Below are 26,532 nucleotides of genomic sequence, written 5' to 3'. Positions count from 1 at the left end.
AATTTGCATGGGTTGTTTCAGAATTAACAGCATCCCAAATTACTCTGTAATGTGATTTTTCTCTCACATGCTTATGCTCTCTCCTCTTTTGTTCTTGGTCAAACACACAGATACCCAGCTATAATAAACCCAAGTATAGAGGGCTCTATGATGAAACTGCTTTTGCTCATTCATAAAAGCATGCTCAGTGTTGTTATATTTAATTGCTTCTAGTGCCTGAAGTGGGTCATAATTTTTAAATAAAAATAGGTTTTCCCTTTAGGTATTTTATTGCTAACATTAAAAACACCTTCACAATTATTCCACCCTCTTGCTGGCAAAATATTCTTCTACCTTAATAAACATTGCAAATGATCAAGCATCAGGTTCCAAAGGTGACCTCAGACCGTGTTCATCAGGTGGGAATATCACAGTTACCAGGGAGAAGATAAGCAATAAGATAATGAATAGAGCCTGTTCATTTGAGTACCAACAGAAAGACTCAAAAAGTCATGTAGTCTCTGATATACGTGCCTGGGGAATACATGACATCACCCATTACAAATAAGACAGAATAAAGCCATAGGCAGGCATTTTATATGTTTGAGCAGCTTTCACATTTATATATTTGTGCTTCTTTCTCAAACAATGGGAAATCATGGACAGATGTGAAAATGTTGTGGGATCCCTGCTGCCTCCCTTGTGCATCCATTGCGGGGCTCCGCCGTTGCCTTGGAAACTGGGAAGGCAGGGTTTGATACAGGCAAGGAGCAGGCTGCTGAGGGCTTTCAGCTGCTGAGGTGCCTATGGGCATTCCTGGGCACATGACCTGCCTTTGTATGAATGGGGGAGTTTTAGCTTTCACTTGCAATTATGAACGTTTAGAAATTATGGAGTTTTTATAGATTTTTTTATATTAAAAAAACCCCAAACAATAGCGAACCTCCATACCTATTTAAATACCATTGATGGCTAAGATTTGTTGAAGTTTTTGCGAGAGTTCTGAACTGACATTCAAGTAACTGACATTTAATTTGGTTCACTGTGTGTTCATGGATGTTCAGCAGTGCTGTAGGTGAGCAAACTGGCACACACAAACATGTACTTCCCTTTAGGTACTCAATTTAAAACCTGGAGATACATGCCCCCCAAAAAAGAGACCAGTGCTGTAGCATCTAAGAATTAGTTTCCTAATAAAAGCTCAAAATCCTTAGTGGAATAGCTATAAAGCCTTAAGAAGCCACTGTATGTAGGAAGAAGACATCTCAGGGAGTGTCCGGGTGCCTTCAGGAGAAGAATCACAGTGCTTCAAGTCAGTCTTTTGTAGATTGCCAGAAATACTTTTCCACCCAAAAATCTCTTCAGTGTCTATGTGGATACCTCAGAGATGCCAGACATGCAGTTGTGTTGCAGTTCCACCAGGAGTGAGAAGATGTAGTTACCTGCTGCTGCCGCCCAAAAGGGTGGGTTATGCCTATAGCAAGCACAGATGTGTATGCGTGAGTTGTGCTAGCAGGAGTAAAAGCTACCTGTTATTAAGTACAGCAGAAATATGTCAGAGGAAAATACAACAACTGGGATATAAAGAACAAACTTCAACAGAATTTGGTGCAAACATCTCAGTGCCAGCACAATCCTGGATATTTTGTGTTTGCAAAAGCCACATGTAATACCACCACACCTAATTCCCTGTGTTGCAAAGCTTAAGCAAATCTGTGCACGTGACATTTCACAGCAGATGAGGTTTCTGCACTTGGAAAGGAAAAGAACCACAGTTGATAAGCAGGTCAATTCACTGGAGCAAACTGAGAGCCACTTTTGAAAATATGATCAAAGTACATTTCCAAGGTCACAGCAGACAAATGCCAGGCAAAGATATGGTACTTCTTTAGCCACTAGTATTTCCTGCCATAGATGAAAAAAAAAAAAAAAAGAGTACAACTGGTGACATTATGCATTGATTTCTATTGTATTAAGCACAGCTAACCTGAGTAATATGTAAACAACTCTGATCATTCTGGCTTTCTTCTTGATAGTGGTATGATTTACCATATCAATTATTGCCTCACCTTTGCAAAAGTCTGCTGGTTCTGAAAGTGTTATAACTGCAATATAACATCATAGTGTACTGTGACAGTGAGATTAATAAACTGTTTGGTGTTTCTGGTCACCTACAGCCTCCCACTCCTTTCTCTGCCTTTCATGCAATCACAGAATTTTTGAGGTTGGACAACTCTGAGATCATCTAATCTAGTCCTTTCTTTTGCCTGACAGGGTCAACTAGAGCAGGTTAATCAGGGTTGTGTTCACTTGGGTTTTGAATATCTCCGAGAATGGAGACTCCACAATCTTTCTGGACAACCTGTACCAGAGCAAAGTGGGTTTTTTTCTTATGTTTATATTTCTTGTATTCCAGTCTGTGCCCATTGCCTCTCCTACTGTCACTGCATGCCACTGAGAAGACCCTGGCTTCATCTTCTTTACTGCTTCCCATCAAGTATTTATACACACTGATAAGAATCCCCTGAGCCTTCTCCAGGACAATCAGTCCCAGCTCTCAGCCCCAGATGCTCTAGTTCCTTAACCACCTTCATCGCCTTTCATTGGACTCACTCCAATATGCCGATCTGTCTCTTGTACTGGGGAACCCAGAATTGGATGTAAAACTCCAGATGTGTCTCACCACAACTTACCCCCTTCCTTGACCTGCTGGTAACAATCTTCCTTATACAGTCAAGGATGCTGTTGGACACCTTTGCTGTAAGGGCATGCTGCTGACTCATATTCAACTTGGTGTCCACCAGGGTCTCCAGGTCCTTTTTTGGCCAAGCTCCTTCCCATTTGTGTGGCCCCCAGCATGTACTGTTTCAGGGAATTGTTCCTTCCCAGGTACAGGAAGTACCCCTTGCATGTCCCCTTGTTCAATTGCATGAGGTTCCTGTCAGCCCTTTTTTCTCTGGATGGCAGCACAACCCTCTGGCATATCAGCCACTCCTCCCAGTATTGTGTCATCGTCAGACTTGCTGAGGGTGCACTCTCTTGCCATATAAGTCACTAATGAAGAAGTTAAATGGTGTTGGCCGAGGATCAATCACTGGGGTACATCACTAGTGGCTGGCTTCTGAACTTTGTGTTGCTGATCTCAAGTCCTTCAGCTTGGCAGTTCAGTTGGTTTTCACTCCATCTCGCTTGTCTGTTTATCTAGGCCATACTTCATCAGTTGGCCTATGGGGATATTATAGGAGACAGTTCAACAGCCTTAACAAAATAAAGTGTTAACTGTACTGAGCCTGCTGATGCTTGGGAAAAGTCTGAGAGTTTGCCTTACCATGCTGTCCCTCTTGGCACTTTAATATTGTGCTAGAGGTGAACCCCTACCAGCTCCGTTATACTGAATACAAGGTGCAACATTTTGCATCCTCTTTACCAACCTGTTCCACCACTTCCTTGCTTGATTGTGGGCTGTTATCTCCCTTCCTTTGTGCTAATGTAAAGCTGTCCTCAATAATTTGGCCAGCTGTGTGGCAAAACTACTTTCACTTTTAAAATATTTACAGCTGTGAATCAATTAATGTTTTATAGTCAAGTTTAATAGTTTCTCCACAATCCATTACAGACCCTGCTGAAATTTGTTTCAGATAAAGTCCTTGGAAGCAGTGCAGATATAGGTGTGTATCTCCGTTGGTTTAGTTATATTCTCACTGTTGTTTTTGAACTGTCCCTCTTCCCTTGGTCATCCACCATATACTTAGCTCATTTTTTTCCTATGAGAGATCAAGCAGAGATATTTGGAGCAGGATCCAAAATTTTTCAAAATGAGGTGTATGGCAGGTGTCTGGTAAGACCTAACACAATTTCACTTATAGAAAAAAAAAGATATCCCAGTCCTATGGATGCTAAACTGCTATCATTGCTGGATAACTCCCAGAAAAAAGCATTCTTTAGTATCAGCATAAAATCTTATGCCAGTCCTCTATGTTGCTGAAATCGGAACCCCACAAATACAGGTTTAGCAGCACTATCTAGAACAGAGTTGTGCTGCTTAAAAGTGGCTGGGGGCTTTAACATCGGCACCCAATCCCTGCTTATTTCAGGTGCCTGAGCTATGGAAAAAAATGATTTTGTGCTTAAAACATACTGAAACATGATTAAGCAGGCCTGAGCTAGAAATACAGGCTTGAGGGTGCTAGTAAAACACAGCTGCACGTGCTTTGCTGCTGCAGCGTGGTAGAGGTCAAAGAAAGCACGGGGACGAGTTCCAACAGGTGTGCAAAAAGGAGTCAGGTGGTTTTGTTTTCTTTTTTCTCTTTTTCACTCCAAGACGTGCCATGCCTTGTCCGATTCCGGCCTTTCCCCAGACAGCTGAAGGCGAGGTTCCCCCATAGCCTCAAATCAGCGGCGTTCTCCATGTGGAGGGGATCGCAGGCTATCGCCTCCCCAGACCCTCACCCGCCGCCGGCTGGACGCGGGGCCCGCACGGGGCGCGGGAGACAATAAGCGGGCCTGGCCCGCCCCGCGCGGTTTCTGCAGCACGTCAGCAGCGGGGCGGGGCGCGGAGCCCCATTTAAGGGGCTGCGAGGGGCGCGGCCACCGCAGCGGCGGGTGCGGGCGGCGAAGGAAGTGGTAGGAGCAGCAGCAGCTCCAGAGACAGGCATCATGCGTGAGATCGTGCATATTCAGGCCGGGCAGTGCGGCAACCAGATCGGCGCCAAGGTACGGACCGGTGCGGGGAGCGGGGCGCTTCCCCCGGGTAGCACCCCGCGGGTAGCGCGCAGCTCCGTCCCGAAACGAAAAGCGCCCCGGGGCAACTTGCTCAGGCGTCGCGGTTCCTGCCCCTGTGCCCGCTGCCCCCGGCGGTGTGAGGTGCCGCGGGGCTGGGCGCTGGCTGGGATGTGCCTGCGCCCCGGTCCGGCGCTGCCCTGCCTTCCCGCAGGCAGCCGCGGAAACCCCCTCGCTGCCTCGCCCCTCTGCAGCCACGGCGCCGGCTCCCGAGGGAGGGAACGGGAGATGTGTCAGTGCCGTGGGTTACCCGCTTCCACCGAGGGAGTGCAAGTGTTGCCATCCTGTAGTGGCTATAGGGTCTTAAGCCAAGGCTAGACAATGGGAGGAGGACAAATTCAGATAGCCAGGGAGGGTCACCCTCTGGATACGAGCTACAAACGAATTAACTTGTACTTCAATGCCCTGCCTTCTTGTCTGCTCTCTGTTAATTCAGCTGCTGTGGCCAGTGAAGCCCTTGAGCACTGACTCACCTTCCTGCCCAGCAGCTGCTCTGCCATGCAAGGGAGTGGTCAGGGCCACGGCATGCACAGACTGCACTGGTGTGTGTGATTGGCACTGGCCAGCTGTTTCCACTGGCACTGGAAATAGCTAATAGCCGTTTTTCAAAAATTTCTTCTAGTTCTGGGAGGTCATCAGTGATGAGCATGGCATTGATCCCACGGGCAGCTATCACGGGGACAGTGAACTGCAGCTGGAGAGGATCAATGTCTACTACAATGAAGCTGCTGGTAAGTTTGCCTGATTCCTCAGATGCCCTTAAATAAATGGGGCAGGCATGTCAGTTCACTGAGGCTGGAAATATCCCTAAACAAGAGTTGTCATCTGCCAGTGACTCCTCTAAGAGACCTTTGTTCTCAGAAAGGTACTGATAATACAGCAGTCTGGATTGAAACAGTGTGTCTCTCCAGAGAAATGTGGGGAGGTGGATGGGAGAACAGCAGGGGTCCTGTGACACTGGCTACCAACTGTGGGGCTATAATGCTGGTTCCTCTCACAGGTAACAAGTATGTCCCACGTGCCATCCTCGTGGACCTGGAGCCTGGCACCATGGACTCTGTGCGCTCTGGCCCCTTTGGACAGATCTTCCGTCCTGACAACTTTGTCTTTGGTGAGTGAGTGTGAGATGGAAGAGTCCCAGAGTGGGAACTCAACACACAGAAAAGACTTGGAGCAAGCATGTAAATGACCCTGGGGGACCTGAAACCCAGTGGCAGAGTGGGGATGGAAGTGAAGGGTGGAGCCCATGGGGAAGGGGAAAGTGGCGTCATCTCTGTCCCTGGGGTGCTAATGTGGCACCTTGCTTGTGGTCTGCCCTCCAGGTCAGAGCGGGGCTGGCAACAACTGGGCCAAGGGGCACTACACGGAAGGCGCCGAGCTGGTGGACTCTGTCCTGGATGTGGTGAGGAAGGAGTCGGAGAGCTGTGACTGCCTCCAGGGCTTCCAGTTGACCCACTCGTTGGGCGGAGGCACAGGCTCTGGGATGGGCACCCTCCTCATCAGCAAGATCCGGGAGGAGTACCCCGACCGCATCATGAACACCTTCAGCGTGATGCCCTCGCCCAAGGTGTCGGACACGGTGGTGGAGCCCTACAATGCCACCCTCTCCGTGCACCAGCTGGTGGAGAACACGGACGAGACCTACTGCATCGACAACGAGGCACTGTATGACATTTGCTTCCGCACCCTGAAGCTGACCACTCCCACGTACGGGGACCTCAACCACCTGGTGTCGGCCACCATGAGCGGCGTGACCACCTGCCTTCGCTTCCCCGGCCAGCTGAACGCCGACCTGCGCAAGCTGGCGGTCAACATGGTGCCTTTCCCCCGGCTGCACTTCTTCATGCCGGGCTTCGCCCCTCTCACCAGCCGCGGCAGCCAGCAGTACCGCGCCCTGACGGTGCCTGAGCTGACGCAGCAGATGTTCGACTCCAAGAATATGATGGCCGCCTGCGACCCCCGCCACGGGCGCTACCTGACGGTGGCCGCCATCTTCCGGGGCCGCATGTCCATGAAGGAGGTGGACGAGCAGATGCTCAACGTGCAGAACAAGAACAGCAGCTACTTTGTGGAGTGGATCCCCAACAACGTGAAGACGGCCGTCTGTGACATCCCCCCGCGCGGCCTCAAGATGTCCGCCACCTTCATCGGCAACAGCACGGCCATCCAGGAGCTCTTCAAGAGGATCTCGGAGCAGTTCACGGCCATGTTCCGGCGCAAGGCTTTCTTGCACTGGTACACTGGCGAGGGCATGGATGAGATGGAGTTCACGGAGGCAGAGAGCAACATGAACGACCTGGTCTCCGAATACCAGCAATACCAGGATGCCACTGCTGATGAGCAGGGGGAGTTTGAAGAGGAAGGGGAGGAGGATGAGGCTTAAGCCCCCTGGTATCAAAAGAACTTCTGTAAAGCAGGCATGCATACTGAATGACTTCTGATGGTGGTGGTGAAGCATGTTTTCTAGAAACTGTGTACTAATTATCTTCTCAGCACTTGTAACTTTGGCAGATTTCTCAATGTAACAGTTCTGAATCCTAATTATCACAATGTTTTTTGTCCTTTAATGTTAGGAGCACATAAAGGCATGTATTCTAGATCATGTTTTCTGTCTTTCTTAACGCCTCTATTGGATGAAGAACAGCTGCTCAACCTGTGTGGCCACAAGTAAGTTTAAAGACATGTCAGAAATCTTGCAGCACAGTGGGGTGCTCTGATCCACTGAGGCTTACGTATTCTCAAAACATATGCTTCTCATGCAAATGTGTTTAATGTTTTTTCTTACAGGACTCAGACCTATCTATAAATTGAATGAAAATGGAAAGCCACCCTAAGCTCTTAAACAAGTCAAAGGACAAGCATCTGGAACTTGTTTTACAGTTCAAGTCAGCGTAGGAAGTCTTCCACTTGTCTGTTGAAGTCCTCTGCAAAACGCAGGTGTAAATTATGCTTTCCTTCTGGCATCAAAAGCAACCTTAAAAGAGGAAAAAATCAAACACAGATTATACATTTTATTCCATGAGTATAGGTGATTAAAATACTTGTTGCCTTTTCCTTGCTCTTGATTACCCAATAAGGAACTGAAGTAACATTTAAGTAGTTCCTAAGTATGTGGTTCAGAATGTGAACCACAGCAACAGCTGAAGCAACAAGCACACCAATTGCCCCACTTTGAGAAGGATAAAATAAGCCTGAAACAAATTTTGCCCAGTTTCTAGAAGCCTTTTCTGTGATCTACAAAGAAGATAAGGTTCCAAAACTTACGTGAACAGCTTGCATCTTTGAAAGGTATGTGAAGTACCTGAGCACTTTGTCTCTCATAGAACAGTAGTTGTGCTGGGCAGTGAACACATTGAAGAGATCACTACAGAAATGTAGAGTTCTTGTCACAGCTCAAACTTGGTTAGTGTTTGTACTTTGTCTAATCTTTCTGCAAAAAGACAATCCCAACCTAACGCCATTCATTCATTAAAGTAAAAAGGGAAGTCAGAACTTCTTCAGTTATAATTTCTAAAAGTTTAGAAGTGGTAGCTCCTAAGAGGGTTAGATCTTTGTAATATGGATATGTGTGACATGCCTAAAATGCTACTTACTATTGCTTTCTGCCTGAGACAAACTTTATACATCAGGTATGTCCACTTCTTTTTATGAGAGTGGGAAATTCTTTAAATTGTTTCTGTTCTACCATATACTAAGTGGTTTCAACAGAGCTAAAGCCATTTTCACTGGTATGTCATTGCCTTCATGTCCTACTACAGCAAGGGGGATTAATCTTTTAGTGGTGGCAAGTGCTGTTTTGTTTTGGGAAAAGAGCCAATAGGATGTGAACGTACCCAGCTTTTCTACCAAACTTTATCTGAATTTCATTAAGTCTCTTTCTTCAAAGACTAAGCAGCACAGATGCACAAACCTATAGCACTGTGTATGCTATTTTCTACTGCTGTTAATGTTTCCTGCTACTGTAACACTACCTAACTCCAGCCATACCATGCAAAGGCAGAGTGATGGCACACTCTTCTACCATAAGACAAACAAGAAATGTATCTGCATTACAGACCAGAAAATGCTTTTTCTACCTTACTACTAGATAAAAGTTAAGGCAAGAAAAGCTGATGATAGAAACTTGTGTTACTGAGAATGTGCTAAATTCCTTCTGCTTCCCAATGGAACATGTCATTTCCAGTGCAACCAGGGAAGAAGGGGACCATGTACCCAAGTATTCATTTCTGAGAACATCACTAATCTGGTTTGTTTTCTGACAAATATGCATACAGGGGAGAACATCAGCACAAAGGCATACAAAGAATCAGTTTTACATTTTACTGGATGGTAATTTCTAACAATGTTTTCTTTTGGGCTTGCTTTCCAAGAAGAAGCTATCAGATCCTTGTCTAGTTTTTGTCATGACTTGGCTTAGTCAGTATCTGGAGCGTTTTGGAGCTCAGTGAAATCAAAAAGGATGATATGTGTTCTGAGCAGGCCATGTAGGAGTAACTAACTGGCAGACATGGAATAAAACACTTGCATGTGATTGTTAGGAAGGTCTCTTGTTCTCATCTTCCCTGTGGCATAATGCATTCCTATGATCAGCAGGGATAATTATATCACTCATTTTTGCACAGACGTGACACCAATAAAACAGTTTCCTATGTTTTGCATTCATAAAAATGTGCTTGGTGGTTTTTTTCCCCCTGCTACTTCTGTACTCTACCACTAACTGTCACAGTCTCTTATGAAGTAGTAATAGAACTCTTGCATTTGTGTGTAAATTTATGAAGAAAATTGAGCTGGTAGAATCCTAGCTTTTAGTAGCAAGCATTTCTGGAATTTTCAAATTGTGTTGGTTTTGGCTGGGATAGAGTTAATTTTCTTCACACTAGCTGTTATGGGGATATGTTTTAGATTTGTGCTGAAAACAGTGTTGATAATATAGAGATGTTTCTGTTATTGCTGAACAGTGCTTACACAGTGTCAAGGCCTTTCCTGCTTCTCGTACTCCTCACCATTAAGGAGGCTGAGGATGCACAAGGAGTTGGGAGGGGACACAGCTGACCCCAACTGACCAAAGGAATATTCCATACCCTACGGCATCATGCTCAGAATATAGAGCTGGGAGAAGAAGGAAGGGGCATGTTTGGAGTTGATGATGTTTTGTCTTCCCAAGTAACTGTTATGTGTGATGGAGCCCAGCTTTCCTGGAGATAGCTGAACACTTGTCTTCCTATGGGAAGCAGTGAGTTAAGTCCTTGTTTTGCTTTGTTTGGATGTGCGGCTTTTGCTTTACCTATTAAACTGTCTTTATCTCAACACATGAGTTTTTTCCCTTTTACTCATCTGATTCTCTTCCTGATCCCACTGGTGAGGGGTTGATCAGTACCTAGTTGCTGCCTGGGATAAAACCACAGCACACATGAAGCACATCGTGCCCTCAGATTTTTCTTGTTGATAAAGTAATATCTTGGAGAACAGTTGCACCTTTTTTTTTTCTTATTTTGTTTTTCTTAAGAACACTGAAAATTCATGGGGCAGTTGGAAACCTAAAATCTTGGAGGTTGTGGTTCACATCAGCAAGGCAGACCAAACAGAAGCGTCCTGTGCTTTTCTCTCTAATAACTGGGAATCTAAGTTCCCTGTTCTACTGAATGGGACAGAAATGAGGTCTCTTACAGCAAAAAGAATGCAATGGTCACAACAACTAAAGCAGAAATTTGCTTGTTTTGATAAATATTGGAGAGTGCTGGTTCTGTGTGACTAGTCGAAAGAGGAAAAGGAACTTGGTTTCTCTCAGAGGGCTTTAGGAAGGAGCTTATTAAATTACTGTACTTTTTATATTGCAAGAAAGGTTCAGCTACACTGTTTGCATTGTAACTTGCTAGGGATGTTTAGAATAGCTCTGTGGCAGAGACAACTTGTCCAAATACTTTTTCTTTAAAAACACTGCGGGTTTGAACTGCTTCATCTCTTCAACAATGGTTTATAAAAACTCCATCATATAACTTACCGAGAGCCTTTGATGTGCTTATGAATGTATTCTGCATGAGCCTGTGGGACCAAAGGGTCTTTCTCACCATGAATTATAAATGTGGGGCATTTAATATCTGGCAGCAACTGTTGGCAGATATTACCTAGGGAGAAAATAAATGAAGGTCACACTTTATTTTAAAATTGTATGAAAGACTGAAACTGCTTTTGTAGAGGCGTCTGAACTCCACTGAGTTCTAGCTATTGCCTCTCCTTGTTGATACTGTGCAATTAATCTACAGAACTAGGTAAGTAGGACTATAGTTAACATTTCTTTCTCCAAAATGTTACTTCACTGCAATTTGCTTCATTAATGGATACTAGCACAAAAGGATAGAGAGAATGAAGTATCTCTGTTCTACATCTCCCCCAGGCTCTCTTTGACTCTTCAAAGGCAATACATGCATCTCCTTCCCGGCTTTGTTCTTTTCAGCCTTACAGTCTTACAACCCTCACGTTAATGCTACATTTTGTTACATCGGTTGTCAGGTTACAAGATTTGCTACTTCTATGAAAAAGTTAACTTGGGCGGTACTCAGGCCTGTTGCACCTCCCAGATCCTTTGTTGTCTGTGATGATGTAGTGGGTTGACCCTGGCTGGGTGCCAGGCACCCACCAAAGCCACTCTCACTTCCCCTGACAAGTGGACAGGGCAGAGAAAATATGATGAAAGGTTCATGAGTTGAGATAAAGACTGGGAGGGATGACTCACTGAATACCGTCACAGGCAAAATAGACTGAACTTTGAGATATTAATGGAATTTACTACTAATGAAATCAGAACAGGATAATGAGAAGTAAAACAAATCTTAGAAATTCCTTCCCAGCTCCACCTCCTCCCCCACAGAGCGCAGTGAGACAGAGAATGGGGGTTAGGGTCAGTTGTTTCTGCCACTGCTCCAGGAGAACAGTCCTCCTGCTCCAGCGTGGAGTCCCTCCCATGGGAGACAGGCCTCCATGAACTTCTTCAGCGTGAGTCCATCCCACGGGCCACAGTTTTCCATGAACTGCACCAATGTGGGTCACCTTTCCACAGGGTACAATCCTTCAGGTACAGCCAGCTCCATTGTGGGTCCCCAACAGGGTGACAAATCCTACCAGGAGACCTCCTCTAAGGTGGGCTCTCTCTCTTTAGGTCTGCAGGTCCCTGCTCCAGTATGGGCTTTCCATGTGTTCACAACCTCCTTTCAGGCATCTACTTGCTCTGGCATGGGTCTCCTTCATGGGCTGCAGGTGAATCTCTGCACTCCCGTTGACTTTCGTGGGCTGCAGGGGCACAACCTGCCTCACTATAGTCTTCACCATGGACTGCAGAGGAATCACTGCTCTGAAGCCCGGAGCACTTCCTTTTCCACTGACCTTGCTGTCTGCATAGTTGCTCCTATCACATAATCTCACTCTGCTCTTCTCTGGCTGCAAGAACTTTTTTTTCCCTTCTTAAATATCTTATCACAGAGGCATTACCACCATTTCTGACTGACTCAGCCTTGGCTAATAGCATGTCCATCTGGCATCGGCTCTGCCGGACACAGGGGAAGCTTTAAGCAGCTTTTCACAGAAGCCACTCCTGTAGCCACCACCCTGCTACCAAAACCTGGACATGTAAACCCAATACAAAAGCATAACCATTTAATACAAATTGTACTAAAACTATTCCAAGGTTATTTTCCCTGCCCATTCAGAACCTCAAGAATAATTTTATGCTTACTAGTTGTTAATCTCATTAGAAGCAATTTTAATGCTTTTGCTTAAAGACTTCTCTGAATATTTCCCCCTTTCTTTTTTCCTCATCCCTTAGTAACTCAGTATCCAAACTCATTGCCTAACTTCTCACAAGGGAATCTCTGGGCAAAACGTCCTTGATGAGTTTCAAGTTCCATTTCTCTTCGAGCTAACTTTGTCCTGAGTGTAGTTGTCACCTTGCAGCTACCAACAGCTGTAAGGTTAACGCTCATACACACACACACTCTTTCCTTAGCTCTACAGTCACAGGCTGTTTCACAGAGTTTTTTCCAGTTGCTTCCTTATTTATAGAGTCTTAGTTTGCAGTTCTACTGGTTAAATATTTTAATTTAGAACATTTAACCCACAGTCCTCCGACTCCTGCAGAAATGTTGACTGTTTTTCAGAATAAATAAATTTATCTAAGGTCATAGTTGGCAGTTATTTCCTAGTAAAGGAAATAACAGCAGCAAGAATCTTGGATTTTGCAACTTTATGCAACTTACTCAGTTTCATTAAGTGTTGGCTCCTTCTAAAAGTTCATTTCTTATGACATTTCACACTAAAAGCTGTCTACATCTTAAAAAAGAGCCTGAGTTGAGTTTTTGACCAGCGTAAGCTTTGCTGTCTTCCTTTTCTCTCTGATGGGTTTTATTAACCCCTTTTCTTATATCTGCTGTATCTGCACCTTTGTTTCAGTGTCTTAACCTTAATTTCAAAATAGCCTTGGCTGAAAACCCCTATGTAGAGTAATTGCAGAAATCTTCAGAGATAAACAATTATATCGTCTAGTTCAACTATTTTTTTAAAATTTTTTAAACACCTAAGATATAGCAATAGTGTTTTTTAAATGTGTTTTTTTAATTCTGAGTTCTCAAAATCTGACATTCCCTCTTTTTTAACTCATATGCTTCTAGGTCTGAAAGAGTTCTTCAGCTCCAATTTGCAAAAACAGGAAAGAACACACTTTTGGGATATCTTAACAGTGTCACCAAGAGATAATCCTTTGACACAGAGACAGAAAAGGAGAAGATTCTGCTTAAGTAGAATCTCTCCTGTTCAGTCTGCACAAAAGTAATGACTTGATAATGCAGTTTTGTGGTGGAACAAGAGGAGAGACTCATCAGCTAACGTTTTCAATAAATGTGTTTTCCTCCTGTACCTTGCTGGTTCTGTGAACCATCTACAAAGTAATTGTTTCATTCCTGAGTGTGAGTCAGACCCAGCTTTTAATGCCATATGCAGAGTCCTTCCTTTACTGGTTACTGTGAGTACTGTTAGATTTTTATCCAGAACTGCTACTATAATTGCTTCAGTTCAATATTGTAAAAGCCTTACCATCTGAATTTTGAGCAAAGCGAGATATTCCATCTACCCAAGCCTCACAGGTTTTTGCAAAGTAGTTATGTCCATACATCTCTTCCAGTGGTTTCCTGACCTTTTCACTCCATTTTGAAACATCTCGGATGCCTACATAAAATAACATTGAAATATGTTAAGTCCTTTCCAGCAACAAGATACAACCCAGTACTGACAACACCTAATATGAGGAAGTTTTCAAACCAGACTGCGAATATGTCTTTCAAACTTGAAACTGTAATGAATGGTTTTAAATAATTCATAGTATCAAAATGGTATAAAAGAGATAGTTGTGCAATCTCTGCTGGGGTCTTCTGAGTTGTAAAGGACCATCTTGTTATTATGGCCACAAGGAACAACTAAAAAAAACTATAATCAAAGGACTCATTCCTAAAACTTCCAATGGTCCTTTTAGGAGGGCTTTCAGAAGAGAAGCTCAAGGAGGTACCTTGTGTATAAAAATGGGAATGTTTTATCAGCATGCCAGAGCTGGCAATTCTTTTTTATATCCTTTAGCCTTTTGCACCGGCTCATGGATGGAAGTTCTGCCATGGCTCCTACCAGTTCTCAGAGGAAGGAAGCTCTTATTAAGGCATTCCAGCAGGCTGACATCATGGTACATTTGCCATAGTCTTACAGAAAAACAAGTGATTCTACTTAGTAGAGTTCTGTGACTCATGGCAGGCTGGCTAAAGCTGTACAAATAATCTGACATTCTAATCATTTATTTATCAGATTTACCTAACTTTTTTTTCCCCTCTAAAATTTTTAGTACTGGTCACAAACTAAGTCCAAATGGGTGACTTTCACTAAACTGTGTATTTCAGGTGTACAGCTTTGTACCAATAAAGCCTGAAACAAAGTTGGCATGGCAGACAGTCTGAAATTACTGAATCATCAAACACCATCTATGCCACTAGCAAAGCTTTTAATTGGTTTCAAATGGGAATTTGGGAAAGAAAGGAGTGAGGTGTTAATTAACAAATAGAACCTGTCTGGCCAAATGACAAAGGTAGCAGTGACTGAAAGTGTTTTATAACAGCATCTGATTGGAAATGAGCTTGCTCACCCCAAGCTAGGTGTTACTGAACAGCTGTTTCCCATATAGAATCTACTGTTTTCTCCTTGTGGCTGGCCTCAATTTAAAAAGAGAAGGGAGAAGCCAATGTTGAAAGGACATAGATACCAAATAAACACCTTTCTCTCCTACGAAACCCTCCACTGCAGCTGAGATACACTGATGAGTCAGTTGTAGAAGACTTGTGCTGCTATTCTCTGAGCTCCATCACCCAGAGATCTTGAAAGCATCAGTCCACAAAGAGGTCAAAGGTCAGTGTTGCAGTGGATGCTCCATGTAAAGTAGGACTTAATTTATTTGTTTGTTTATTTATTTATACATTTTAGCCTGCTGGCTGATACTAACTGATATGGATTTCATATTTATCTAATAAAAACTTCATAAATATAAAAACATGTAAAGAAATAAAGCAGCACTTTTACAGAGCTAAAAAGCATTTTGCTTTCTGAACTAAAAAATATACTACTACCACTACCACTGAAAGTGTTTTAATATAGGTGAGGTAAATACACATGTGCAATACATACACTTGTATATTAGCTGAAGCTAGTCAGATTTCAGAGCTGGTTTAAATCAAACTCCAGTCACTATAATGAAATTATACTGGGCTACATTTGTTGAGAGCCTATATGGCTAACTCTTAATTTCTATGTTCAAAAGGAAATATGTTCCCTTTCTGAATTCACTACCAGTTTTTTTGCTATTTTCCTTTATAGTAAGAAGTGATCAGATTCTATTTCATGTGAGTGGAATAAGGATCATAAATCCCATGTTTCTTTACTTTGCAAAGACTTTGTAATGACAATAATTAACTTTAAAGGAATTCAAATTATAAAGGCATCTTGGGACACTTAATTGAATGATTCATTTGCTTCCCGAACTTAATAGGTAAGTTATGAACTTGTTTTCTTACTGTCTATATATTATTATATAGGCCCTAGAGGCAAAAGCTGTTATGTGCTAGCCCAGTGATTATCTGTGGATCTTGTTTAAAGGTTGTGCAAGATGTGAGAAAAGAAATCAAACCTGTGGCCAATAGTATTATTTGGAATTTATTTTTAGGAATTTGTTATAGCAACAAAAATTTGACTTTCTGAAAAATACTATTATAACTTACACTTTTCAGCTGTGTAAATTGCTGAGGATTTGTTAAAAAATCTCTTATATTATCCCTAAAGTAATTGTTAGAGAGTTTCTCACTATAACTTTAATCTATCCCTATACTTAGCAATGTAGCGAATTTTGTGTCCTATCTCTTTAGGTTTGTGTCAAGAAGAAATTAAAATAATTCGTTTAGGATACAATATTCAGTTTGTACCTACCATTATAAATTCTCACATCCTCTTGAGTAACGATGGCATTTGCTCCCCAGACAACCAACTTGTGGATAAGATTTGGATACTTTGCAGCTGCAATGAGTGCTGTGATTCCACCATCACTCCACCCCAGCAAAGAGAACTTCTTAAATTTTAGTGCCTTGATTTATACAAGAAAGTTATATGCTAATCATCAGCTGGTTTTACAAGCAAACATCAAATATTTCTTGAAAATTAACTGCACAGTTTTAGATACAACACTACATAGTTGAACTATAGTTAGCTTTCATATTTAGAAAGCATAATTTTCCTGCTATACAAAAAATACTAGAGAGAAGGTCTATTTAGAAGAACTATTTAGAAAACAATAAATTACACCCACCATTTTAATTTTCTATAAACTCTTATGAAACAGGCAGTAGTCCTAATTAGAATCTTGCTGCATTTAAAAAAGGACTCAAAAAAAAAGAGAAATGTTTATTTGCAATGGAGAATAAAGACTTTTCAGAGAATCTGATGGTATGAAGAATCTGTGGATTCTCTTGGTATGAAGTTGGCAAAGACTATCACAGTGTGGATGGTAGGTAATCCAAGATCAAGCTAACTTAAGAAAAAGAAAAGCGTAAGACTTAAAAAATGGAACCCAGTGATCTAATTTACTGATGTTAGCTGAGCTAAAAAAAAAAAATCTGCTCTGTAACAACCAAAAAAATGCTTTAAGTATTTCCTAAAGGATTGTATCAAGTTTTAGTGGCTAAGTCACATTTTCTGAAGCTTTTAAGTGTATATTTTAAATGTTACTTCATGGTGAATTGCAATTCAAAACATTAATAATGAAATTCCTCCTCCTCAAAAAGGAAGGCTCAGGGCAAAAAATACAACAACCAAGACCTTAATTTATTCTGACCAGTGCCAGGACTTGAGGAAATGGCATGAAGCTGAGCTGGGGGAGGTTTAGCTTGGATATCAGGAAAAATTTTTTCACCCAGAGGGTGATTGGGCCCTGGAACAGGCTCCCCAGGGAAGTGGTCACAGCACCAAGCCTGACAGAGTTCAAGAAGCATTTGGACAGTGCTCTCAGGCACATGGTGTGATTCTTGGGAGTTTGTGCAGGGCCAGGAATTGAAGTCAATGATCCTGATGGGTCCTTTCCAACTCAGCATATACTATGATTCTGTGATAATGCTTTCCACTAGAATTTGAAACTCGTTTCTTCATAAATCAGAACATGTGGTAGAGGGTACTGGAGCAAGAGGTGAGAAGATTTTGCGTGTGTTATGTTCAGCGGGCAAAGAGTGGGGAAGGTAAAGGCACTCGGGAGTAAATGCGTCTGAAGGTTGTACAGGGACAACGCTCAATGGTTAAGTGATATTTGCAGTTTTTCATACAGAAACTTCAGTTTGTGAACTCATTCACAAGCAAATATAAAGGTTTCAAAGTGGTTCTTGGTTTTGTTTTGCAGCCTTTTAGATGTGATTAAGGAAGATAGTGTACTTTGGTAGGAAAAGGAGCAAGTTAGCTGAATGAGTTTCTCTGGTGCTTGGTGTTCTTGGAAGCCCAGCACATTGTTGGGATAGAAGAAAGCAAAAATGCAGGCAATGAGAGAAACAACTACAGACTGAGAAAAAGAAGCTTCTAGTCTGCTTATAAACTTGACGCTCAAGTGAGGCATAACTATCAGTGAGCTCGATATTTAGCAAACTTCTATCCCTATAAGGCTTTTCTGGTTTGGGCTTCTTCCTTGCTATACTGCTCACTGTAGTGTTGAGCAATTTCAGATTTCACTCTGCTGAGCTATAATTACTAAATAGAAAAGAAATAAGATAGGGGAAAGAAAGGGACATGTAAAGTAAGAGCTGACAGCAAGAAAAGAGAGAATCTTGAATTTTAGTAGCTGACCAGTTGGGCCTGGTCTGCTGAAAAAGCAGTTATCTGTGACCAACTTCCATTATTGTGTTGCTGAAGGATTACTGATGTCTTGGCAGATTTTGGGAGCAGTGCTTGTAAAAGTTAAGTTTTTGATGTTGTTCCTACTCTTACCTTACTGCCAATAGCAAATTATGGAGCTCAAGGCTGGCTGATGGGTGGAATAACTGATTAAAATTTTTGTTCTTTATGCCAGGTTATTTGAGATCTATTTGCCTCAAGTATTTCTCTTGTTTATTGGCCATCATCTTGATACATTCCTTGGGTTATCTCAGGATGCTTTTCCAGCAGGAGGAATTTAATTTATCCTTTGCAGCCTTCAAAAAAACAATGTGATGTAACAGATGTGTTGGATAAGGTGTGCATGTTTGTTTGCTTTAATTTTGAACTACTTTACAGAACATGTCTCTACCTAATATTGGCAATAACTTGAAAGCTGGTTGTACAGCGCAATTCTGTGGGGGATTTTGTGCTGCCTTTACTCTCTAAGTGAACAAAATTTCTTTTAGTCACCTTCTCTGTCTAGACCTATGTGAAATGCAATCAAATGACCAATATGCTGTGAGAGAAGAAACATAACAACAGTGAGTTGCAATACAAAGCACTCTGCACATTATGTTTTAACTGGGTCACAGGGAGTGTATCACGAGCCAAAATTACAACTGATCTACAAAAACATGGAGAAGCCCAAGCTCATCCCTTCACTAGGACAGTAGCTCTGAAGAGTAAGAATTTCTTAAATATCAATACTAATTATTTCCCTAATAATTGTTTTAATGCCACTGACTTTGCTAGCATTAGATATTGGGGTGGAGTGTGGGGAAGTGGACTTATTTGCATTGTACTCCTTTTATTTCAAGCAAGCTCCTTCAGAGAACACATACAGAGATACAGAATAGTGTCATCTGCATAAAGGTGCTAAATACTCAGCAGAATTTCAGCTTTTATTATTTCACAGGAAGCTTGCAGCACTCACATCTCCAGCTTTGGAAGGGGACTAGAACAAAGGTTCTGAAGGCTCACCTATATGGATGTGTTTTCTGGCTGAGTGTAGGCTGGATGATGCATGTAAACCATTATATTCTGCATATCACAGTTGGAATGGTTCCTTGGGATTTGTGCTATACTTTATAATATGCTAAAATAGAAGCAAGCAACCCACGCTTGGAGAGATTTTAATAATTTGTTATTATACACTTATATTAAGAAACATCTTCAAAAAACCAGGATGCTATGTCTCATTTGTTTTGGCAGCTCTAGAGATTGGTAGGCTGCTGTCCTGTTTGACTGGAAGCTACATGGTTACATTCCCTTTGGGGAAAGCTCTGTTTTCTATTTTGCATTTACTAGTATTTGAACAGGGTCAAGAAAGGGGATTAGAACCATTTAGACTGAAAGTTTGTCACCTATTCATGGCAGCATCTTTATTTTCTTTGCTAGTGTAGCAGAAGAAATTGAAGATTTACAGTGCAGAGAGATTGCTTTTATGGTTAGAGGGCAGATGTGTGTCTTAATCTCGATCCTCCTGTCAGACTTATTTTGTTTCACTATCCAGAATATACCAGGAAGGCTGCATTTCCATTTCCAGATGGGTTTCAGAAAGGTTATTTTTTATTACAGAAATACAGTTGGATTGACTGTCTGAATATTGTCTCATATTTTTGGAATTTGAATGCCCTGCCAACTTCCTTAACATGACCAAAGAGACTGTATAGCTTAATATAACAAAGCCAAAATATTAGTTAAAACTAAACCAGAAAATTGTGTTGGCACTTATAGGATGGAATAAAAGAAGAACACAGAAACACAGATTTGAATAAAAAAAATCTGCAAGAAGAAAAAATAATAACAGCCTTAAGCCATATTCTTTACAGTCAAAAAAGTTGTATTAGTTATTAAGATTTGGTATGGTCATAGGAACCCTTTGATTTCCCACAAAAATTATTTCAGTAATATGCTGTAAAATGCAAAGCATCAGGTAAATTTTTAGAATCAAATGTTTCTTAAAATGGGCTGCTCAAGGCAAAATGCCAAGATACTATTAGATAGAAGTTTTTCTAAGAGCGTTTCAGTACTGTAATCTCTTCAATTAAACCACTGCACAGACTTTGGTTTTAACATATACTGTACCTAAACTTATATGGTTCTTGGCTGTAAACCTCTTAGGGCAGGTCTTGGAATAAATGCATATTGCTTTATAATTAATTTCCACTGCTGAAACACTATGTATCTTGCAGAATAGATGGAAGAAGAAAATATTTTCCATATTAGTGTGTACTTGCTCACTCTAAAGTCTTCATTTGTACCATCTTTTGCGTAACTTGTTGTCTGCTGGAAACAACCTTCCTCCTTCCCAAAGTTTAAGAAAGACAGCTTTAAAAAAAAAAAAAAAGAAATAATAAAATCTCAGAATAGATTTACCTGCATAAGATCCACAGCATCTTTTGCATCCCTTTCAAAGAAATCTGGAGGAAAGTCTCGAGATGGAGGAATGGACTTTCCATATCCCCGAGGATCCCAAGCAACAATTGTGAAAAGTTGCTTATTCATAAACTTAAGCTGGGGTCCAAAATCAGTTTGACCACTTCCTAAAACAGAATTTTTCAGTTTTATTAACCATCATAATACATACATAGTATATATACTCTAAATGAAAACCTGCGGAAACTTGTAACTTTATTCTAAAAAAAAGATTATCCAACAATTGAAGTACTCTTTATCTCTAAGTGTAACTATCTATTGCAACTCTCAGACAGGAAGTACCCCAATTAAAATCTTTAGAACCATCTGCAATATGTTCAGAGCAAACCAGTTTTGGTAGGTATGTAAGCTTATCACAAACTGTGCTCTACACAGATGATTTAATAAAGAATCTCAGACTTACCTGACTAGGGATTTATCTTTAACAGATTTAAAGCACTAACATGGTCATTGCTGTTTACCCGGGAAGCACAGGTGAAACCGAAAGGGGAGAAATATGCTGACTCTAGCTACAAATTTGTAGTTGAAAAGTACTGTGTCAGACAGTTGTTGCTATTTGATAAAGCACTTCTATGAGGATATTGGTACTTAAAGCTGACCTTTAAATACTTTGTTGCCTGAGGAGATAGTGGTGACACAGAAGCATAAAACTGTAACTTATGATTTGCCTAATATGTATAGTTCCAAGACAAGCCAAATACAGCCATTTCTTTTCCAATGCAGAACCGTTTCTTTTATTAATGATTCAGACCTTCAAAGGATTTAAAGATGAAGTACTCCAGTCTATTGTATTAAGCTATCTGTGAACATTAGCATGAAGGTAAGACTGCAATTTATGTCTTATTTGCATAATGGTCATGTGGTAACAGTACCAAATGCTATTTCGTTAAAACTTGTTCAGATTTAATATGCTCAAATGAGGGAAACCAAATATAAAATTGGCTATGCATTGTTATATTAGAGTCAGAAGCAAAATATCAGGTTGTTTGAAAAATGCCAACAACAAACTGGCTCTTACAGAGGCTTTGTATCACCTCTACACTATCATGTGCATGCTTGTTATACTATATTTTCATCACTTAAAAATTACACAAGACTGAGAGCATATCTGAGTGCTGTGTTTTCATGGTTTTCTTAGTATTTTTCTACCTAGATAGAGATAATTCTATTTTGATTTAAGGTAGTTTACAAATAGTCTAGAGACTAATTAATTCTGTTCACCTGAAAATACTTATCTTGTTGCCACATCAAACTTGTTAGTCTAACAATGAAATAATATTGAAAACTTAGTGTCTGTAAAAGGGAAGAAGGATATGACAGTCAGAATGTGAAGTTCATTCTGATATGTTGCCCGAAAATACTAAACCATAAACTTAACCATGGTAAAGATCCTATTTTTACTAATGTTAACTGCACAATAACAATGTACACCTAATAGTAATAATATTACTCACAACTGAAGAAATACAGTATGTCTATTTAAAGAGTTAGCATTGGTAACACTATTACTAGTTTGACAAGCTGTTTAGAAAGAATAGGTTAAAACATATGACTTTTTGAAGCATGCCTAGCATTAACTTTTTTCCACTGTCCCCTTGAGAATTCTTTGAAAGAAAGAACCACTTCATGGAGACTTGAAAACATTGCTGCCAAGAACAAATGTTTCCTGCTCTTCAGTTCTTGACATTCTATCATCTTGATCCAGCAATTCAGTTAAGCACTAGCCCAACTCTGAGCACAATAACAGTCCTACTGACAGCCTGCTATAAACTGTTAGTGATTGGTCCTTTAGAACTGCAAGAACCCAGAAAACATAGGCTGGGTTAATTTTAAAAGGCTGTTATCAAAAACAGATGGACAGATAGCACTCATCTAGCAAACCTATTGTCCACCTCAAAAAACCACTGAGAATCTTAACGATGTTGCCCTGTAAAGTCAAAACCTGAAAATACTCCTTTAAGAAATAAGGAAGTTTTAACTGTGACTTTTTCATTATAAACTGCAAATGCTGCATCATGTCTATTAATTCAACTGGAATGCATCTAGCTTCTAAAAAGGAATGCATGATTCAGTCTGTGTAACAAATATAACTGACCTGATTTTCACCACCCTTCTGCTATTTTCCACCTTGTGTAGCTATTTGCCACCTGTCTGAGACACTGCCTTTGCACAGTTAAATCCAGAAGGTGAGTGACCATTACACAAGTCAAGACCTTGTATAAAAGACACCTGGTGTGATAAAAGAAATCTTTAAAAACTGTTAACTGATGGCAATAACTCTGCATTTTCCTATCTGTTGTATGTGTAGCAATTTTTTTTTAAATTATGATGCTCCATAATCAGGAGTTGTATATACTAACAAACAGTTTTGTGCATTCTAGCTTGAGAGGTGGTTGCTCTACAAAGATAAGATAAAATCTCCAGACCTAGCATTCCGGGAAGCAGAAGAACTGCATGACTTCCTTCTCCCGTCTGCTGATAATGCAGGTGGACTCCATTCACTTGGATTTTGGCAGATGTTATTGAAGTACTAGGGGTGGGGGAAGGGGAGAGAAATAGAAAAACATTTAGACAGTTGATTTTCATTACTACATGGTCACTTCAGAAATACAGAATAATTTTCCTAGATACTAATGACAACACTTGCCTTCATGGCTGCACACAAGGTTAAATAAAAAGCTTTACAGAAGCAGAGAAGTATTCAGTTGTGACCACTATGTAGTATTCATACTTAGGTTTCACAAATGTACCTAAATGACTAAGTTAAAGAGTAGTCTTGATGGTGTAACAAGGAGAATAAAAAAGTAGCTTTACGTGGCTACAGGAACATATTGAAATAAATACATTACAGAGGAGAAACCTCATTCTGTCACAGCATATCTTTCGAAATGGCTGGTGTTCACCTTGTTATTACTAAACTGAGCCTCTGTCTGCCAAAGAAACCACAATCTATTGTTACGGTTTCCCATGAACCACAGGGTCTACAATGGAAACCACTTTGCACTGAGATGAGAGCAGAGAAAAAGAATGTGATAATAATATTTCTGTCAGTGTAATCTCAGCAGGAGATAATGTTTAACTGGAAAATACCACATAAATCCACACACTAAAAAATTATCACAGAAAACGACTGCATAGGGCACCTCTCATCCCCAACCCTTAAACCCCTACATTAACCTTCAGTACAGAGGAAGACATATGTGTAAATGCAAATAGGTGACCTGAGATACCATATCTAGATACAAACACCTAGTGAGAAAGCAGAAGTAGCATAGATTGAAAGTATCTTCCTAACAGTATAAATCATTGCATCTGTTCTCCCAAGCAAACTTGTACCCTAATGGTTGCAAGAAATCTTTTCAACAACCTAACACATTTTATTTAAAGGTAGTAATATGATAAAAATCTTGCCATGAGTTACCTAACGATTAGCCCTCATTCTCTGCACTTCTCAAATTACTTAGACTAAATATTCTTGCTTTATGAATTCATCAGTGTGAATTTCACATGCATACAGACATGCTGTTTTCCATTCTTAGATGTAACAATAATCTCTGTGTCATGATAGGCACTGTGCAATTTATTAAAAATTCAATTTTAACATATAAAGTCTGAACTACTTAGAGTATGTAAGCATACTTCCATCCATATAGCGTTTAAAATGGTGGATTACAGGTAAAAAATCCCACTAATTTAACCCCTTTTCATAAGGAAAATTAACAATAGCTTGCAAACTCAGGTTCACAATACACAAGTGGTAGTTAAACCACAGAACCAGTTCAACACAAAGATATTTGGATTTTACATAAAATCTTAGGTCTACATAACCTATCATGCCTCATGCCTGAATATAAGCAGTCACTGCGCAGAATAGAATCAGGACCTTCCACCTGTGCAGACCCAATTTGAGAACTGGAGTACAAATGCAGATCTGTGGCAAGAGTACAGCTCAAAGAAATTCATCGTGTCATTATAACTTCAGTGAGTTTTGCTGAACTGTTATGCTAATGTGATCCAAGTGATTAGTTTGACTGTAATGTTAAACTTCCTTTAAGTGTGTATTTCATACCCAATGTGGCTTATATACTTCCCAACTTGAATTCTGAATGTAGTATTCAGATGGCTGCCTTATTCTCCTTTTTTAATAACTTTCACTTTTTCTCCTTATAAAAGAATGTTTTAATTCTTGATACACCATCTTTTGGTTTGTCATTATTTTCAACAGGTATTTTATCATAGTTCTCACCACAGCAAATGAGCATCTTGCTCTTATTAAATTTTACAGAAATATGTGATTTTTTGTTCTGATTAATAGTTGCCAAACCTCTTTCAGTTCCTAACAAAACAGTAACAATCACCATCTTGTTACCTTTCAAACAAAAAGGTTAGCAACATGTAGTATCAACAGACAGTTATATGTCCTGCTTTCCTGATTCACATGCTTACTTTTTTTTTTTAACAAAGTTCTACATTTTTTACGATTAATTATTAACATCAGGGGCTTGAGAATTTTGCTGAGTTTGTGATGCTTTTCTATTCTTGAATTGTGCCTCAGTGTGAAGTCCAATGAAATCCAGGAGTTTCACATAGAGAGTATTTTCAATACTTTTCAGACTAAGAACAAATAAGTTGTTTTTTTAAATGCATTGAAAAACTGTGTTGGAACTGGCTACATCTAAGGCAGATTTGGTCTCCTCAACACCATGTTTCTGTGAGCCTGATATCACTTCGGTGTGCTTGTCAGTGTGATGACTTCACTTCTGTTAAGTTTTCATAAGGACTGTATTTTTCCATTGGTTGGTATAACTGGAAACCATGGTAAAACAAAACAAAACCCACCCCGCTATTTGGTATCTGAATTAGTAATGTTAAGGTTTATAGCTCTTGAGAAGCATTGGATACATACTGCCTATGTTTACCAAGACAGCACAGATGCCCAGTAAGCAGATCTTGTACTTCACCTCATACTGCTGTAGGAGTGCAGCTTAATTTGGGAACTACCTCTGTTGCAGCTGTGCTACAATACAGCCTAGTCTTTATCTGTGCAGGGGGAAAACATTATTGTAGCATGTCAGTTTTCCTTGGTAGGATTTGCAGAAAAACCAGTATTTTATATACATATATATTAGACATATGTATTGTCTTTGCAACCTCGGCGCCCTGCAGGGAGCCTCTTGTCAGCAGCAGGTGGGCAGAGGAGCAGTGGGTCAGCAGCACGTCCTGCCTTGCGGGGACCGGCAGAAGGGAGGGTGACAGGCACTGCCTGAGGAGAAGGGACTGCGGAGCCTTCCTTGTACAGCTCCTTGCAGCACAGGGAAAGCTGGAGCAGGATCCTAAGAATACCACTTTGTCACCCCCAACCCGACCTAGTGTACACCCCCTCTGCCAACAGACCTTGTTCATCCCGCACCGCCGACCCCCTCCTCCCGCCCCCGTCTGTCAAATATCCCCTTCCCCGAGGCGCGGGAAGGGAGGAGGGAGCTGGGGAAGTGGGGAAGGAGGTGGCTGTGGTTTTTACCCGTAGCAGGCGGCCGGTCCCCGGGGCGTGAGCGGCGCTGCCCGGGCCGGCGGCTGCCGCTGCAGCAGCACCCAGAGGGCCCGACCCACGCTCCGACAAAACATTTCGCCCAGCGAGGCCGGCCTGGAGGGCAGGGGAGGAGACGGGAAGAGCCGTCCCACCTCCCCTCCCCGGGGCGGGATGCGGTGCCACCCCAACCTGTCACCTATGCTTGTGCAGCGAGAGGCGGCGGCCGCTGCCCGCGCTCTGATTGGTGACCGCCGCTGTCACTCAGGGGAGGGCGGGTAAGGTTTGGCGCCTGGGCTGCGGCGCCCGCCCCCCAGCGGCGCTGATTGGTCGCCCGGGGGTGGGAG

General features: G+C 41.4%; 2 protein-coding genes across 2 annotated transcripts; one reads left to right on the top strand and one right to left on the bottom strand.

Moving 5' to 3' along the window:
- Positions 1 to 4,576: 4,576 nt before the first annotated feature.
- On the top strand, positions 4,577 to 7,357 carry LOC113991530 (tubulin beta-1 chain). Its single transcript, XM_027727951.2, has 4 exons — positions 4,577 to 4,692; positions 5,381 to 5,489; positions 5,759 to 5,869; positions 6,081 to 7,357. The coding sequence occupies exons 1-4, from the start codon at positions 4,636 to 4,638 to the stop codon at positions 7,139 to 7,141; spliced, it is 1,338 nt and encodes a 445-aa protein (XP_027583752.1). The 5' UTR covers positions 4,577 to 4,635; the 3' UTR covers positions 7,142 to 7,357.
- On the bottom strand, positions 7,300 to 26,343 carry BPHL (biphenyl hydrolase like). The gene is made up of 7 exons (XM_027727952.2): positions 26,180 to 26,343; positions 23,088 to 23,191; positions 20,602 to 20,768; positions 16,261 to 16,414; positions 13,840 to 13,971; positions 10,760 to 10,883; positions 7,300 to 7,732 (listed from the first exon to the last, which is right to left on the bottom strand). The coding sequence occupies exons 1-7, from the start codon at positions 26,281 to 26,283 to the stop codon at positions 7,645 to 7,647; spliced, it is 873 nt and encodes a 290-aa protein (XP_027583753.1). The 5' UTR covers positions 26,284 to 26,343; the 3' UTR covers positions 7,300 to 7,644.
- Positions 26,344 to 26,532: the final 189 nt, after the last annotated feature.

Source organism: Pipra filicauda, unplaced genomic scaffold, assembly GCF_003945595.2.
Source record: "Pipra filicauda isolate LSUMZ 115617 unplaced genomic scaffold, ASM394559v2 scaffold48_size3843733_pilon, whole genome shotgun sequence".
In the NCBI taxonomy this organism is placed as follows: Eukaryota; Metazoa; Chordata; class Aves; order Passeriformes; family Pipridae; genus Pipra; species Pipra filicauda.
This window is presented reverse-complemented; position numbering and strand designations above follow the sequence as displayed.

What these genes read in the sequence shown, in the direction of transcription:
- LOC113991530 (XM_027727951.2), top strand. Translation starts at nt 4,636, where the DNA reads ATGCGTGAGATCGTGCATATTCAGGCCGGGCAGTGCGGCAACCAGATC. An exon ending in GCAACCAGATCGGCGCCAAG is followed by an intron (nt 4,693 to 5,380) that starts GTACGGACCGGT and finishes AATTTCTTCTAG; the next exon opens with TTCTGGGAGGTCATCAGTGA. An exon ending in CTACTACAATGAAGCTGCTG is followed by an intron (nt 5,490 to 5,758) that starts GTAAGTTTGCCT and finishes TTCCTCTCACAG; the next exon opens with GTAACAAGTATGTCCCACGT.
- BPHL (XM_027727952.2), bottom strand. Translation starts at nt 26,283, where the DNA reads ATGTTTTGTCGGAGCGTGGGTCGGGCCCTCTGGGTGCTGCTGCAGCGG. An exon ending in GGACCGGCCGCCTGCTACGG is followed by an intron (nt 23,192 to 26,179) that starts GTAAAAACCACA and finishes CCCCACCCCTAG; the next exon opens with TACTTCAATAACATCTGCCA. An exon ending in ATGCTGTGGATCTTATGCAG is followed by an intron (nt 16,415 to 20,601) that starts GTAAATCTATTC and finishes GTATAAATCAAG; the next exon opens with GCACTAAAATTTAAGAAGTT.